The sequence below is a fragment of the Nomascus leucogenys genome, chromosome 24 (assembly GCF_006542625.1).
Source record: "Nomascus leucogenys isolate Asia chromosome 24, Asia_NLE_v1, whole genome shotgun sequence".
Taxonomy (NCBI): domain Eukaryota; kingdom Metazoa; phylum Chordata; class Mammalia; order Primates; family Hylobatidae; genus Nomascus; species Nomascus leucogenys.
Window position 1 is genome coordinate 28,914,650 of NC_044404.1, and position 17,066 is coordinate 28,931,715.

Below are 17,066 nucleotides of genomic sequence, written 5' to 3' on the forward strand. Positions count from 1 at the left end.
GCCTGTAGTCCCAGCTACTCTGGAGGCTGAGGCAGGAGAATCGCTTGAACCCAGGAGGCAGAGGTTGCGGCGAGCTGAGATTGCGCCATAGCACTCCAGCCTGGTGACAGCGCGAGACTCCATCTCAAAAAAACCAACAAAAAAAAAACCAACAAAAAAAAACTGAAAGAAACAAAATGCCGCAACAAACATCCCTATCCTTATACAGATAAAATCGGAATAAAAAATTACCGTCATCACTGGAGAGCAGCATGAGATCCTCTGAGGCAGTGGGAATTCTACCGGTTAGGTTCATCACCTTGTCATGACGACACAAGAATGGGCCCAGAAAAAGGTTTGGGAAACTCTCCAGAAACTGAGTGAGGTTCCTTGGTTTGGCTGCCTAGTCTGTTTCTGAAATTACACGTTTTCAAAACTGAACTAATTTCCCCTGTCATCTTCCCTGTTCCTCAGATGATGCCTCATCATTTTGTGACTGCTTCCAATAGCTCCTTTGCCGGGACATCTGCCAAGTCTTGCTAATCTTGCCTCTTCTGCTCCCTGTCACGGCTTTGATCAAGCAGGCCCCGTATCATCTGGGGTTGCATGCCCTGAACTGGATTCCCTGCATCCAATCCTTCACATTGCTGTCAGGTCTAGAAGCATAACCCTACTCCCCGCAGCCTCCTATTCAAGTACTTTTAATTGTTACCCAGTGCTTACAGGATAAAGGTCAAATTCCTCTTCCTGGTATCGATGGCCCTCTATGACACAATCCATTTTGTTAAACTCTAACTCTCCAGTATCAAATCCATGTTCCCTGGGCATAGTACCCTGTGCTTTCCCAACTCCATGGCATTGCTCACAGGCTTTCAATAGGAATGCGTCCCACCCTACATCCCCAGAAGGTTCAGCTTAAGTGCTACCTCTGATCCCAGATGAAGTTCTGACTCTGTTCTCTGAACATCCACTTTGCCTTCATCATTAGCAACCAGATCACAAACTCCAGGACGGCAAGAGACACTCTACTTTTGTATTTCCAGTGCATTCTAAGATTTTGGTCTATAGGAAGCAACGGGACAGTTGTTTTAAGCCTAGAGACGTCCCCAACAAATTCACAAGCAGCAGTCAAGTGAATCTCCTTTCCCAAGATTCTGCTGCAGCATGTAATAAAAGCCCTCAAGCTTCCTCCCTGCTGTGATGCCCCTCAACAGTCCCTCAAGGGCTGAGACCAGATTGGAACCACTGTACTTCTGGTGCCTCCGAGAGAGCTAGGCCAAACAAGCAGTGGAAGAATAATTAGGACAAAAGTAATCCAGTAGGCCAGGCGCGGTGGCTCATGCCCGTAATCCCAACACTTTGGGATGCTGAGGTGGACAGATCACCTCAGGTCAAAGTTCGAGACCAGCCTGACCAATATGATGAAACCCTGTCTCTACTAAAAATAAAAAAATTAGCCGGAAGTGGTGGCATGTACCTGTAATCCCAGCTACTTGGGAGGCTGACAGGAGAATCACTTGAACCTGGTTGGCAGAGATTGTAGTGAGCTGAGACTGCACCATTGCACTCCAGCCTGGGCAACAAGAGCGAAACTCTGTCTCAGAAGAAAAAGAAAACAAAGTCCAGTATAGTTTTTTTCCCCTGGTTTTTGATTAGTTCAGATCTTAAGGTGATGAGTTCCTGACACCACAGATTCATGGCAATTTCGACAAACAGCACAGAACTCTATATTCATGAACAACTCACCTGGTAATGCTCCAAGTTTCCAAACTGATTCATTCTTCATCGGCCTGGCCATACGTTTCTTAAAAGAGAAAGGATGATAAATTTCTCGGAAACCTGCCTTTATTCTGTTGGGTGAGAAAAATCCTTTAGGAACGTGTTGGTTCCCTAAGATGGGGGTGATCCCAAGGAACAAAACAGTCATTACACATGAACTTTTTTTTTTTTGAGACGGAGTCTCGCTCTGTCGCACAGGCTAGAGTACGGTGGCATGATCTCAGCTCACTGTAACCTCCACCCCCCGGGGTTCAAGCGATTCTCCTGCCTCATTCTCCTGAGTAGCCGGGATTACTGGTGTGTACCACCATGCCTGGCTAATTTTTGTATTTTTAGTAGAGACGGGGGTTTCACCATGTTGGTAAGGCTGGTCTTGAACTCCTGACATTGTGATCCGTCCGCCTCAGCCTCCCAAAGTGTAGGGATTACAGGCGTAAGCCACCGCGCCCAGCCTACACATCAACTTTTTATGCTAAGAAAAGACATATCAAGATATATCAGAAAGTACAACTTCAATTCAAACACCATGAAATTTTGTCAAGCAAAAATAGTCTTTATTCAAATTTAATGGAAACAGGGGTCACTATACTTTGCAAGACGGGGAAAAATAAAATTAAAAAAAATTCTTTTCTTTTCTTTTTTAATATAAAACAATATAATCACAATACCAGAATATGGAACTCTACAGTTTATTTCCTATGGGTTACTGCAGGTATCAATTTTCCTCGACTGTGCTATTCACAACTTTGTTAAGTCCAAAAATATGAAACCAAAGTGGTAGGAAACTTAAGACTTAGCACTTTCACTAAATGGCATACATCGAAGGGCATCAATTCAAGAGCAAAAATGGTTGAACTCACCATACCTACCTATGTGGTCATTCCAGCCTTAGAGCCATCCAGGTCACTGAGCTCCCTGTAGGAAAGGCCAGGCCTGAAGCCAAGGCGTTTTGGATATTCTACTGTGGGCCATGAATAAAAGGGGATTTTCAAAGAGAAAATTTTCTTCAGTCGAGCAGGAAGGCCTGGCGCCAGGAGGCTTTACTGAGAGGAAGCACTTAGATTTAACAATTATAGACACACCATTAGGGGAGTTAAAAATGTACAGCAGTGACATGTTCTACTCCAATCACTTGTGCTACGGCTACCAAACATGTACAAAAGACTTCTCGGGTAGTTCCAGCTGTGGCCGTAGCCAGTTAGGACCTTGAGTGGGACCTAGATCTAGATCGGGAGGGTGATCTGGAAGCAGACCTGGATCTAGACTTTGACCGAGATCGCGTTTTTGAAGCTGACTTTGATCTGGAGCGTGATTCTGATGGAAGGTTTGGTTTCGATTTGGAATTGGATCTCGACCTGGACCGGGTCTCCTGATTGGTGCCAGCATTCTCACTCTCTCCTCGGCCTTCCCTCTGGCTGGATTCAGACTTGGCGTGCTCCCGCTCCTTTGACACGGAGCGGGATGGAGATCTGGACTGGGAGCGGTCAGTGTCTTCCTTCTTCTTCTTCTTGCTGCTGCCCGCCTTGCTGTCTCGCTTGCTGCCTCGCTTTCTGCTCCTCTCACTCTTGCTGTGGCTGCGGCTGCGGCTGCGGCTCTCCTCCCTGCTCCTCTTCCTGCCCTTCCTCTTGTCCTTGCTCTTGCTGCGGCTCCTGCTCCGGCTCCTGCTGCCCCCTTTGCTCCTGCTCCGGCTCCGACTCTGGCGGAGGCTCTTCTCCTGGCTCCTGCCCCTGCTCACACTCCCTCGCTTCTCCTCCTCCACCCTCCTCTCCTGACTCCTGCTCCGGCTTTTGCTCTTACTTTTATGCCTGCTAGGACTCCGGCTCTTGGGTTTCCCGGCACTGTCGTTGTTTTGGATCTTCTCTTCAGCTTGGTCTTTGCTCTTGCTGCGGCTCTTGCCAGCGCTACGGCTGCGGCTGCGGCTCTTGTCCTTGCTGGGGCTCCTGCTTTTCTCTTTCTTGCTCCGGCTCCGACTCTGGCTCCGGCTCCGGCTCTTGCTCCGGGAGCGGGAGCCCGACCTGAGGAGACATGGGATATTGTTTGTGTCACATGTGACTTCATGCTAATCAGGAGATAAAAAGACCAAAGGGCATACATGTGGAGTTACACCCCCCAATATAAGGCATGGCTGGCACTGGCTGAGGATTGCTTTCTGAACCCTTACAATGCCAATCAGAAGGTGGAAAAACTGGCCAGGTACGGTGGCTCGCGCCTGTAATCCCAGCACTTTGGGAGGCCGAGGCAGGCGGATCGCAAGGTCAGGAGCTCAAGAGCCAGCCTGGCCAACATGGTGAAACCCCGTCTCTACTAAAAATACCAAAAATTAGCCAGGCATGGTGCTGCACGCCTGTAATCCGAGCTACTCAGGAGGCTGAGGCAGGAGAATCGCTTGAACCCGGGAGGCAGAGGTTGCAGTGAGCCAAGATCGCACCACTGCACTCCAGCCTGGGCGACAGAGCAAGACTCTGACTTGAGGAAAAAAAAAAAAAAAAAAAAGAAGCTGGAAAAGCAGCAACACTGGTCACATGATTGAAATTCAAGTGAGGCTGGGCACAGTGGCTCATGTCTGTAATTGCAGTAGTCTGGGAGGACTATTTGAGGTCATGAGTTTACGATTAGCCTGGGCAACACAGTGAGACCCTGTCTCTACAAAAAAATTAAAAAATTAGCTGGGTGTGGTGGTATGTGCCTGTAGTCCCAACTACTTGGGAGGCTGAGGTGGAAGCTTGCTTGAGCCCAGTGGGGTGAGGCTGCAGTGAGCCATGATTGTACCACTGGACTCCAGCTTGAGTGACAGAGTGAGACCCTGTCTCTTTGGAAAAAAAAAAAAAAAAAAAAAAAAGAAAAAAAGTGAGACAGGGTACAGGCATTCCCTGCTGACCACCTCCACTTATAACATGGAAGACATACCTGGACCGGGATCTACTCTTAGAATGACTGCTTTTGCTGCTGCCACTTCGGCTTCTGCTCTTACGGGAATGTCTGCTTCGAGAGCGAGACCTACGGGGAGAAAATATTTTTTAATACTTGCTGACAAGAGGCTGCTGATGACCATCAATTAAGACATATATATATATATTTTAGACGGAGTTTCACTCTTGTTGCCCAGGCTGGAGTACAATGGCGCGATCTCGGCTCACCACAACCTCCACCTCCCGAGTTCAAGCGATTCTCCTGCCTCAGCCTCCCGAGCAGCTGGGATTACAGGCATGTGCTACCACGCCTGGCTAATTTTTGTATTTTTAGTAGAGACGGGGTTTCTCCATGTTGGTCAGGCTGGTCTCGAACTCCTGACCTCAGGTGATCCACCTGCCTCGGTTTCCCAAAGTGCTGGGATTACAGGCATGAGCCACTGTGCCCGGCCAAGATTTTCAATATGTACAGCACTGGCTGTGTCCAGGCACAAACTCTCTCTTGGGTTCTAGGTCCACAGATGAAGTCACCTGCAAACCTTCCATCTGGATGGTTCACCTGAACCTCTTACCAGCTCCTGAAATTTTAACTGTCCCTGATACCTGCTCCTTTTGCTGGGCTCCTTATGTGCACTGATGCCACTGTTATTCATACGGTTCCTCATAACAGAAATCACAGCCATCCTTGACTACTCCGTCTTTCCCGTATCCCCTTACACACCCATGATCACGCCTCCTGATCTTCGGTCTTTCTACCTCTGCTGCTGCCTCTCTGGGCAACCCACCATTATCTCTCCCCTTGTTCAACAACCAGCCTTTCTGCATATACTTTTCCCCTTTACGATCTATTCATCTCGCTGTGACGAGAGCTGTTTTAAAGAGACCGACAATCCAAGCTTTACAAAATTTTCTTAATGCATCCAGACTGTAGATTCTCTTTTTTTTTTTTTTTTTTGAGACGGAGTCTTGCTCTGTCCCCCAGGCTGGAGTGCAGTGGCGCAATCTCGGCTCACTGCAAGCTCCGCCTCCCAGGTTCACGCCATTCTCCTGCCTCAGCCTCTCCGAGTAGCTGAGACTACAGGCGCCCGCCACCACGCCCGGCTAATTTTTTGTATTTTTAGTAGAGACGGGGTTTCACTGTGTTAGTCAGGATGGTCTCGATCTCCTGACCTCGTGATCTGCCCGCCTCGGCCTCCCAAAGTGCTGGGATTACAGGCCTGAGCCACCGCGCCCGGCCCAGACTGTAGATTCGTTATTTTCTACCAACCAGGAATCCTTGGGAAAATGACTGATTCCAGGCATAAAGCAGGAAGTGCACAAAGATGGGCCTAGACCATCTCATTATGACAGAAAGAGGGAAACTTTCAAAGCTGCCCAGGCACCATCACCTATGAAGTATTCTTGCTAAAAATGTTTAACCTGCATCTCAATCACACCTCTCCAGACCTAACTTCCAGTATATAGGAAGTTCAGGGGATAAGATACAAGTTCAATGATACCAAGAAGAAACAGATAAATACAGAATGTGAGTATTAAAAAACTAAGAAAAATAAGCCAGGTGTGGTGGCTCACGCCTGTAATCCTAGCTACTTGGGAGGCTGAGGCAGGAGGATAGCTTGAACCTGAGATGCAGAGGCTGCAATGAGCTGAGATGGTGCCATTGCACTCCAGCCTGGGTGACAGAGCAAGAGTCCGTCTCAAACAAACAAACAAACAAACAAACAAAACCAAACCTAAGCAAAATAAATGTCATGAAGGGAACTGCTCCAGACTAAAAGCCTGACTACATTAGGTTTTACTGCTAAAAACCCCTTGTACAGGCCGGGCGCGGTGGCTCACGCCTGTAATCCCAGCACTTTGGGAGGCCGAGGTGGGTGGATCATGAGGTCAGGAGATCGAGACCATCCTGGCTAACACAGTGAAACCCCGTCTCTACTAAAAATACAAAAAAATTAGCCGGGCGTGGTGGCGGGCGCCTGTAGTCCCAGCTATTCGGGAGGCTGAGGCAGGAGAATGGCATGAACCCGGGAGGCGGAGCTTGCAGTGAGCAGACATCGAGCCACTGCATTCCAGCCTGGGCGACAGAGCCAGACTCTGTCTCCAAAAAAAAAAAAAAAAAAAAAAAAAACCCTTGTACCACATGACTGGATCAGATCCCGGGTAAGAAAAAACCCAGCTATAAAGACATCCATGGAGTAACTGGGGAAACATGAATATGGCCTGGACATTTAGTAATTAGATGGAATTACTATTAATGTTCTTAGGTGAAAAAACAGAACTGTAGTTATCCTCATTCTTGGAGACACATGCTGAAGTATTTAGGGGCAAAGTATAATTTCTACAACTTACTTTCAAATGCTACAACAAAATAAATGTATAGTGTGCTTGTATAAATACATACATACAAAGAGAGAAAAGGCAAAATGCTATCTGTTAAAGCCAGAGGAGGGTATACAGGTGTTCATTAACTATTCTTTCAACTTTTGTTTGAAGAAACCAATTGCAAAAATATCTATTTGAGACAACTAGGGCAGGGTGCAGTGGCTCGCTTCTGTAATCTCAGCACTTTGGGAGGCTGAGGTGGGAGGACCACTTGAACCCAGGAGTTCAAGACCAGCCTGGGTAACATAGCCAAGACTCCATTTCTACAACAAACAAACAAACAACTGAAAAATTGGAATACAACCTGGATATTACATCATAGTATGGAGTTATTGCTAATTTTGCTAGCTATGTTATCATGGTTTCCTTTAAAATACGAGAGATACATACTGAAGCGGTTGCAGGTGGAATGATAGGATGTCTAGACTTGCCTTAAAACAGTGCAGCAGGAGGGGGTGATGTGAAACAAGACTGGCAAAATAAAACTACAGAAGCTGGAGGAGTGGGAGGTGCAATTCAGAGTTCTCCAATGCTTCATATATAAATTTCAAATTTTCCATAATAAAAAGTCAAAAGACCTAAATAACAAAACCTGAAAAGTCTCCAATGACTTCCCACTACTCTTCCATTCTCGCTCTGGCCTAATGGTCAGTATATCTCTGGTCCTTCTCTGCCGTATCTCAAGCCACTCTCCTCCCGTTACCTCTCTGTATTAGCTTCTCTACTCTGGAAAACTTTCTCCTGCCCCCAGGCCTTCAGAAACACCCTTTTCTCTGTTAGATAGGCATTTTCTTGCTGGGCACGGTGGCTCAAGCCTGTAATCCGAGCACTTTGGGAGGCCGAGGTGGGCGGATCACCTGAGGTCAGGAGTTTGAGACCAGCCTGCCCAACATGGTGAAACTCTGTCTCTACTAAAATTACAAACATTAGCCAGGCATGGTGGTGTGCACCTGTGATCCCAGCTACTCAGGAGGCTGAGGCAGGAGAATCGCTTGAACCTAGGAGGTGGAAGGTGCAGTGAGCCGAGATCGTGCCACTACACTCCAGCCTGGGTGACAGAGTGTAAGAAACTCCGCCTCAAAAAAAAAAAAAGGCATTTTCTTCTGCTCACCATCTCTGCCTTATTCATTAGGGCCCAGTTCTATAGCATGTCCTTAGGGAAGCTGTTGCCAGCTCTCTAGACTAGCTGTGCTGTGTGCATTTTCTTGTCACAATAGCACGGTTTATTCAATACTCATCTTCTACACTAGACTGAGTTTCAGGGGGGTGGGCAAAGACCATATTTGTCTTTTTTTTTTTGAGACAGAGTCTCTTTCTGTCGCCCAGGCTGGAGTGCAGTGAAGTGATCTCTGCTCACTGCAACCCCTGCCTCCTGGGTTCGGGTTTAAGCGATTCTCCTGCCTCAGCCTCCCTAGTATCTGGGACCACAGGCATGTGCCACCATGCCTGGCTAATTTTTTTTACTTTTGTATTTTTAGTAGAGATGGGGTTTCACCACGCTGGCCAGGCTGGTCTTGAACTCCGGACCTCAGGTGATCCACTCGCTTCAGCCTCCCAAAGTGCTGGGATTACAGGTGTATGCCACCGCGTCTGGCCATTTGTCTTCTTTACAAAGCCTTTCCAATGCTAAGCCCAGTGCCTGGCCTGTTCAGGTGCTAAATAAGACAAAATTGCCATGCGTACCCTCAACCAAGGTAGTAGGATCTAGGGGTCCCAAGAAGAAATGTGAAAGGCGGCCTCTGATTTCCTTTTTTTCTTGAGATGGTGTTTTGCTCTTGTTGCCCAGGCTAGAGTGCAATGGTGTGCTTGGCTCACCGCAACCTCCACCTCCCAGGTTCAAGCAATTCTCCTGCCACAGCCTCCCGAGTAGCTGGGATTACAGGCATGTACCACCATGCCTGGCTAATTTTTTTGTAGTTTTTAGTAGAGATGGGGTTTCTCCATATTGAGGCTGGTCTCAAACTCCTGACCTCAGGTAATCCGCCCGCCTCGGCCTCCCAAAGTGCTGGGATTACAGGCGTGAGCCACTGAGCCCGGCCTCTTGATTTCCTTTTTTGAGATGGAGTCTCACTGTCGCCCAGGCTGGAGTGCAATAGTGCGATCTTGGCTCACTGCAACCTCTGCCTCCTGAGTTCAAGCGATTCCCGTGCCTCAGCCTCCTGAGTAGCTGGGACTACAGGCGCGTGTGCCACCATGCCAGTTTTTTTTTTTTTGAGACGGAGTTTCGCTCTTGTTGCCCAGGCTGGAGTGCAATGGCACCATCTCGGCTCACTGCAACCTCTGCCCCTACTGGGTTCAAGCAATTTTCCTGCCTCAGCATCCCAAGTCACTGCGATTATAGGCACCCACCATGCCCAACTAAATTTTATTATTATTATTATTATTATTTTTTCTTTTTTTATTATACTTTAGGGTTTTAGGGTACATGTGCACAATGTGCAGGTTTGTTACATATGTATCCATGTGCCATGTTGATTTCCTGCACCCATTAACTCGTCATTTAGCATTAGGTGTATCTCCTAATGCTGTCCCTCCCCCCTCCCCCCACCCCACAACAGTCCCTAAATTTTATTATTTTTAGTAGAGACCAGATTTCACCATGTTGGCCAGGCTGGTCTCGACTCCTGACGTCAGGTGATCCACCCACCTCGGCCTCCCAAAGTGCTGGGATTATAGGCGTGCGCCACAGCGCCCAGCATTTTTGTATTTTTAGTACAGATGGGGTCTCACTATATTGGTCAGGCTGGTCTTGAACTCCTGACCTTGTGATGCGCCCACCTTAGCCTCCCAAAGTGCCGGGATTACAGGCGTGAGCAAGGCCTCTGATTTCTAAGAGAAGGGACTTCTATTTGTACTCATGACCTAAGAGTTCAAGAGTTTTACAAATAAATGTTCAGTTCAAAATTCTAAGTTATTGAACCAGATGGAATCATGTTAATAAGAACTCAACAGGAAAATGTAAATAAATTATCTGTGTGCTCACTAATGAATTTATGATGAGCTCCAACACACAAAAGACATCAACAGTACCTTGAATGACTCCGGCTTCTGGAGTAGGACCGGCGTCGTCTGGAACCTGGCTTGTCTTCAACTAATCTGATTTTTCTGCCATTGACTTCAGTTCCATCCAACTTTTCCAAAGCTCTTTTCATATCAGAGTAAGATACAAATTCAATCACTCCTTCATTTTTGCGTCCCTTGTGAGCATCTGCATAAGTCACCTCTCCTGCCTGACGCATATAATCCTGAAGAAAAAAAAAGCGTGACTACATTAGGATATGTTTTGCTAAAATATCTAATGCAATCATCTGAGTGAATTTTTCCTTTAAGAAATGCCAGCATTCCGCAGAATAAAGTTTACTCTTAAATATTTTCATCTACTCATCAAACATGTACTGAGGTTCTTTAAAGCACCAGCCATATTAGGTGGATGGGAGAAACAATAAATACACATTAAATTGTTCCTTTAAATAAAGTTTTGGGGCCAAGTGTGGTGGCTCATGCCTGTAATCCCAGCACTTTGACAGGCTGTGGCGGGAGGATTGCTTGATCCCAGGAATTCGAGACCAGCCTTGGCAACACAGAGACCCTATCTCTACAAAAATTAAAAAAATCAGTCAGGTGTAGTGGCACACGCCTGTAGTCCCAGCTACCCAGTAGGCTGAGGTGGGAGGATCATCTGAGCCCAAGGAGGTTGAGGCTGCAGTGAGCCGTGATCGTGCCACTGCACTCGAGCCTGGGGTACAGAGCAAGACCCTACCTCAAAACAAAAAAATAAAGTTTTGTGTGAATATAGAAGTTTTCAGTTAGCTATCATTTTCTAAATTTAAAAACAAACAAACAAACAAACAAACAAACAAACAGTCTTGCTTTGTCGCCCAGGCAGCTGGAGTGCAGTGGTGTGATCTCGGCTCACCGCAACCTCTGCCTCCCAGGTTCAAGCGATTTTGTGCCTCAGCCTCCTAAACAGCTGGAACTACAGTTCCGTGCCACCACACCCAGCTGATTTTTTGTGTTTTTATTAGAGATGGGGTTTTGCCATATTGCCTAGGCTGGTCTCAAACTCCTGAGCTCAGGCAATCCACCTGACTCGGCCTCCCAAAGTGCTAGGATTATAGGCATGAGTCACTGTGCCCAGTCCATTTTCTGAATCTTATAGTGACAAATTCTTTATCACCATCATGTCCCTTCAATACCACAGGCCTCTTTGCTCATTCTCTTTAAAGACTTCCTATGATTCAATGAAAGAATACAACTAATGTGCTAGACGAATGCTAAAGCATTATATAAATAAGAGGAGATATGATTAGGAGGTTGCAGTGAGCCGAGATAGGGCCACTGCACTCCAGCCTGGCGACACAGCGAGACTCCATCTCAAAAAACAAAACAAAACAGAACAAAAAGAAATTTATTTTTGGCCGGGTGCAGTGGCTCACACCTGTAATCCCAGCACCTTGGGAGGCCAGGGCTGGGAGATTACCTGAGGTCAGGAGTTCGTGACCAGCCTGGCAACTTGGTGAAACCCTGTCTCTACTAAAAATACAAAAATCAACCATACATGGTGGCAGGCGATTGTAACCCCAACTACTTGGGAGGCTGAGGCATGATAATCGCCTGAACCCAGGAGGTGGAAGTTGCAGTGAGCGAGATCGCGCCACTGCACTCTAGCCCAGATGACAGAGCAAGACTTCGTCTCAAAAAAAAAAAAAAAAAAAAAAAAAAATATATTTTTTAAACTACTGATATCCCCTAATTTGTTTTATTTTTGCATTTCCTTGATAAATAGCTAACATACATTGTGCCAGAACTGTTCTAGGCTTTTTATACATAAAATTCACTAAATTATTTCAATAACCTTGAGTAGAAATTAATATTAACCCCGTTTTATAGTTGAGGAATATGAGGCATAAGATGTAAGTAACTTGCTAAGGGTCACGTAAGTGACCTTAGTGGCAGAGCCAGGATTCTATCCAGGTTGGCCACCTTGAGAGCTAGGAAATCTGCTCAATTATCTATTACTCTCGTTTCCTGAGAGTGGAACTGCCTGAAGGTACAGACATGTAGAACCAACTAAGGGTAGTAACTATTGGGGACCAGCCTCAACACCACCCGTAGGGTACCCAAAGTCTGGTGGCGACGAAGGAATGAGAAGAGAGAGGTTAAGAGTGCATAAAGAGTGGGGACCAGGGGGCCAATTGCAAAATAGAGGCTGTAAAAGGCTCAGAGTTCTGGTCTCCACACTATTTATTGAGTACAATCAGTTAGATCTAAGAAGCAGACATTCAGGACGAAATGGTGAAAGGGAGGCAGTGCGTCATACGCGTAATCTATAGCAGTGGCGGTTTAAACGAATCTCCTTTGTGCTTAAACAGCGTATCTTTAACCTATCGGAGAGTAGATGGTGGGAGCAAACTTAACTAGGAGCCTGCCTGTCTGGCCACATTCCAATGCTTCAAAGGAGTGTCTTTCTCCTTGAACACAGTGTTTATGGATAAGAGTGCAAGTCTTGCTCAGAGCATGGAAACATAATGGCGATAAGGCTCTCCTCCTCCCACAAGAGGCCTCTTGTGGCTTTGCACAATTTATTGTTCCATATTTTTATGGCCACTTTATACAGGCACCCCATAAGCCTTTCCCCCAACAATAACTAAGCTCTGTTTTTTTTTTTTGAGACGGAGTCTCGCTCTGTCTCCCAGGCTGGAGTGCAGTGGCGCGATCTCGGCTCACTGCAAGCTCCGCCTCCCGGGTTCACACCATTCTCCTGCCTCAGCCTCCCGAGTAGCTGGGACTACAGGCGCCCGCCACCACGCCCGGCTAATTTTTGTGTGTGTATTTTTAGTAGAGACGGGGTTTCACTGTGTTAGCCAGGACGGTCTCGATCTCCTGACCTCGTGATCCGCCCGCCTCGGCCTCCCAAAGTGCTGGGATTACAGGTGTGAGCCACCGCGCCCGGCCCTAAGCTCTGTTTTAACAAAAAAAATTAAGAGGTTTTCTAAGAAGTTAATTTAATACTACATTTAGTGACACCACATGACGAGTTAGCATTCTACTGATGAAGAGAGTAGCTTTCCAGTTTCTACCCATGATGTTTAATCCCTAACTCTCAGAATACTGGAGTCATTCCTTCAGCAAGCAGAATCTTGCTGGCAGACATTCAGTAAAGGTCTGCTACAGTGCTGACGATAAGCAGGATGCACCTGAAAAAACAGCAGACTGGGAGTCAGGAGTCCTGGTCCCAGCTCTTCTGCATCTGTTACTTGAAGGTTGCTGGGATTAAATTTTAAAAAGAAAAAAAAGGCCGGGCGCGGTGGCTCACGCTTGTAATCCCAGCACTTTGGGAGGCCGAGGCGGGCGGATCACGAGGTCAGGAGATCGAGACCACAGTGAAACCCTGTCTCTACTAAAAATACAAAAAATTAGCCGGGCGTGGTGGCGGGCGCCTGTAGTCCCAGCTACTCGGAGAGGCTGAGGCGGGAGAATGGCGTGAACCCGGGAGGAGGAGCTTGCAGTGAGCCGAGGTCGGGCCACTGCACTCCAGCCTGGGTGATAGAGCAAGACTCCGTCTCAAAAAAAAAAAAAAAAAAAAAAGAAAAAAAAAAGTGCTTTAAATTAAACTATACAAATGTAAAGGATTCCTCACTATTCTTTCCTGAACCTAAATACACTCATTCATTTGACTAGAGATGACTTGTTTAAATATGGCCAAAAAAAGCGAGAAGGGAGACAGAAAATAAAACCCGTTTCATGCATCCTCCTAAGACCATTCAGATTATGATACTGCTCAGTAAGTTTTTCTTCCTATTGAGATTAAAAACACTGTTGTCAATAAATGGGGCCAGGTGCGGTGGCTCACACCTGTAATCCCAGCACTTTGGGAGGCCAAGGCAGGTGGATCACTTGTGGTCAGGAGGAGCTCCAGACCAGCCTGGCCAACATGGTGAAACCCCACCTCTACTAAAATACAAAAGTTGGCCGGGCATGGTGGCATGCGCTTGTAATCCCAGTTACTCGGAGGGCTGAGGCAGAACTACTTGAACCCCGGATGCGGAGGTTGCAGTGAGCTGAGATGGCGCCACTGCACCCCAGCCTAGGCGAAAGGGCAAGACTCCATCTCCAAAAAAAAAAAAAAAAAAAAAAAAAGCTGGAATCAGTACACTGGATGGCCAGCATTAGCACTGAATCTTAATTCTTGACACCAAAACTCTTTCAGGACAAATATTCCATCAAAAACCTTATGAAAAAACATGGGTCAGACTGTCAATTTCACCAGTAAGGATACACACTGAAGCTGATGTGAATTTGCATGTTATAGCAAATGCTGCAGGAAACACTGGTGGTTTCAAGCATTTTATTGACTGGTGAGTAGCTACACTGCCATCTTCTTGTAACCTTTTTTTTTTTTTTTGGGACAGTCCTGCTCTACTGCCCAGGCTGGAGTGCAGTGGCGCGATTTTGGCTCACTACAGCCTCCACCTCCCAGGTTCAAGCAATTCTCCTGCCTCAGCCTCCCGAGTAGCTGGGACTACAGATGCCCACTACCACGCCCGGCTAATTTTTGTATCTTTTTAAGTAGAGACGGAGTTTCAAACATTCTTTACAGAGGGAAATTTCTTATCACACATTTGGGTCAGGTTTCTGTCACGTTAGCACTTGAGGAGGCTGAGGCTGAAGGATCACTTGAGGCCAGGAGTTCGAGACCAGTCTGGGTAACACAGTGATAACCAATCTCTGAGCCATGATCGTGCCTCTGCACTCCAGCCTGGGCAACAGAGTGAGACTCTGTCTCAAAACAAAATCAGGCCGGGCGCGGTGGCTCACACCTGTAATCCCAGCACTTTGGGAGGCTGAGACGGGTGGATCACAAGGTCAGGAGTTCAAGACCAGCCTCGCCAAGATGGTGAAACCTCGTCTCTACTAAAATACAAAAAAATTAGCTGGGCATGGTGGCGGGTGCCTGTAATGCCAGCTACTCAGGAAGCTGAGATGGAGAATTGCTTGAACCTGGGAGGCGGAAGTTGCAGTGAGCAGAGATGGCACCACTGCACTCCAGCCTGGGCAACACAGCGAGACTCCATCTCAAACAAAACAAAACAAAACAAACTCACAGATGTGTCCTGAGAATCAATGGTCCCACAGTGTATAGTAGGAGTATAATTCTGATATATTTTGTACTCATATGGCACTTTAATTATTTCCAGCTCTGTGCAGGCTTTCCAACATATAACACTGTATTTTGTGTATGCTTGGGCCTGCACAAATCTACCTGTTTCCCAACTTTAACTCCTGCCCAACCTTACCCCAAAAGGTTAATGGGACCCAAACCTTTAGGTCTTGCCAGCTGCACCGACTTGACAAATTCTCCACAATAAGTCTGTACTCTGTGCGAGTAGGAGGGCCATATTTATCTCGGCCACTTCTTCTATAACCATATCCACCTTTGGAAGGTTCAAATAAATAAGATTATTTCAATGGAGGAAAAGGAAAAATATGACACAGCACACAGCCCCCCTTAAATATATTATTTACCCCCACCCCAAACAATAGCACGTTTTAACTCTATTCCCACCCTTTATTCTAAAATAGATTTTTAAAGAAGCAATCAGCTAAATATAAACATTTAATTTAAAAAGTTGTAAGTATACATATTAAGATTTATATTTAAGATTAACATGCATAAATTAAAAACTATTAACAATTTAACAATTTAGAAGTAAGTAACCAAATTACTAAATCAGTTACTGGTGTTACTCACAGTGATTAAAAATTTTGTGAATATTTTATATGAAAAAAGAAAGATTTTCAGGCACCTATTTCAGTTTAATCTCATCTGTGTCTAACCCTTGGGGTCCTCACCACCCAGGTCTAATGGGGAAAGGTTGCGGTCGTCACATGGCTTCCTGTTTTTGGTCAGCCAAGGGCCACAATGGTTCAAAGAGCCACGCATGGAAAGGTAACCCAAGGTCAGCAAATGGAACAGGCAGTCATCTTAGCCTCAAAGGATTCTTTTAATTAAAACATTGAGGTCTTTGTTAAATCTATGTTAAACAATTGCATTACAGAGAAAAAAAAAACAACACAAACACACATCATTAAACATAATTATAAAGTATTATAAACAAGAAATTGTCATTAATTTAATTAAAATTAAACATTATCAAAGGCTTATTTGTAATTCTACATTTTTAAAAAAAGACATAATTTACAAAATAGCTTAAACATCAATACGTTTAAATGTAGTATCAATTAATTACTTTAAAAATTAGCATGATAATAAAAGCACATTACTGATACAAGTATGCCCTTTGAATGCTTACTGCGTCCAGAACCGTAACTGCCATCTCGCCGTGGGCCGCGGGCATGCTCAACAATTACTCGCTCACCACAAAGGTCTTTGCCATTCAGTTCATACACAGCATCATCTGCATCACGCAGATCATCAAACTCCACAAAACCATATCTAGAAGAGAGCAAAGAAAATACTGGTTGGTACCATTCTGACATCCAGCTTCACTAACATTAAAGAGAAAGCAATGAGGTTCATGCTTAGCAAAGGTTAGGTGGATTTTGCAAACTAAGGATCAGCTTTGTCTTCTCTTCAGGTGAAACCACTGTGCTTTGTGCCCACAGGCACTGCAAGAGGTAGGGAGGCTTCTCAGAGTAGACCCCTATCTCTCTAGGAGGAGGCTGGCTACATACAAAGGACACTTCTTAGGTTTCCCAGTAGTTGGTGGCAACTGCAAAGACAGGGATGCTTGGTATAAGAATCCAAAATATATAATGCTACAAGATATGTAACGCTCTTTCAAACACCACATAAGACTCATCTTTTTTAGCTTTAAAAGTGGTATCTTAGAGAACAATTAGACCTACATTCCGGCACTGTGTAATAACTGTTAAATCATGTGAAAGAAAAAAACCCTTTTTTTAAGGTTCCTGTTCCTCTACGTAAACACATCTGTCATATGTGATTATCAGTGAAAAAAAGACTGGAGCTATTTACTTCCCTGTGAGATTTCA

The 17,066-nt window shown here is 45.7% G+C and overlaps 1 protein-coding gene across 4 annotated transcripts in view; it reads right to left on the bottom strand.

Moving 5' to 3' along the window:
* Positions 1-2,290: 2,290 nt before the first annotated feature.
* Positions 2,291-17,066, bottom strand: part of SRSF4 (serine and arginine rich splicing factor 4) — a 41,222-nt gene continuing 26,446 nt past the window's right edge. For 3 of the 4 annotated variants that reach the window (XM_030805664.1, XM_030805665.1, XM_030805663.1), the window contains 5 exons: positions 16,364-16,506; positions 15,372-15,484; positions 10,080-10,294; positions 4,666-4,755; positions 2,291-3,773 (listed from right to left, as the gene is read on the bottom strand). In XM_030805664.1, the coding sequence (XP_030661524.1) occupies positions 2,957-3,773; positions 4,666-4,755; positions 10,080-10,294; positions 15,372-15,484; positions 16,364-16,506 (1,378 nt within the window). In that variant the 3' untranslated portion in view covers positions 2,291-2,956. The remainder of the gene's footprint in view (positions 3,774-4,665; positions 4,756-10,079; positions 10,295-15,371; positions 15,485-16,363; positions 16,507-17,066) is intronic. The other variant, XM_003271722.3, reaches the window with a different exon arrangement.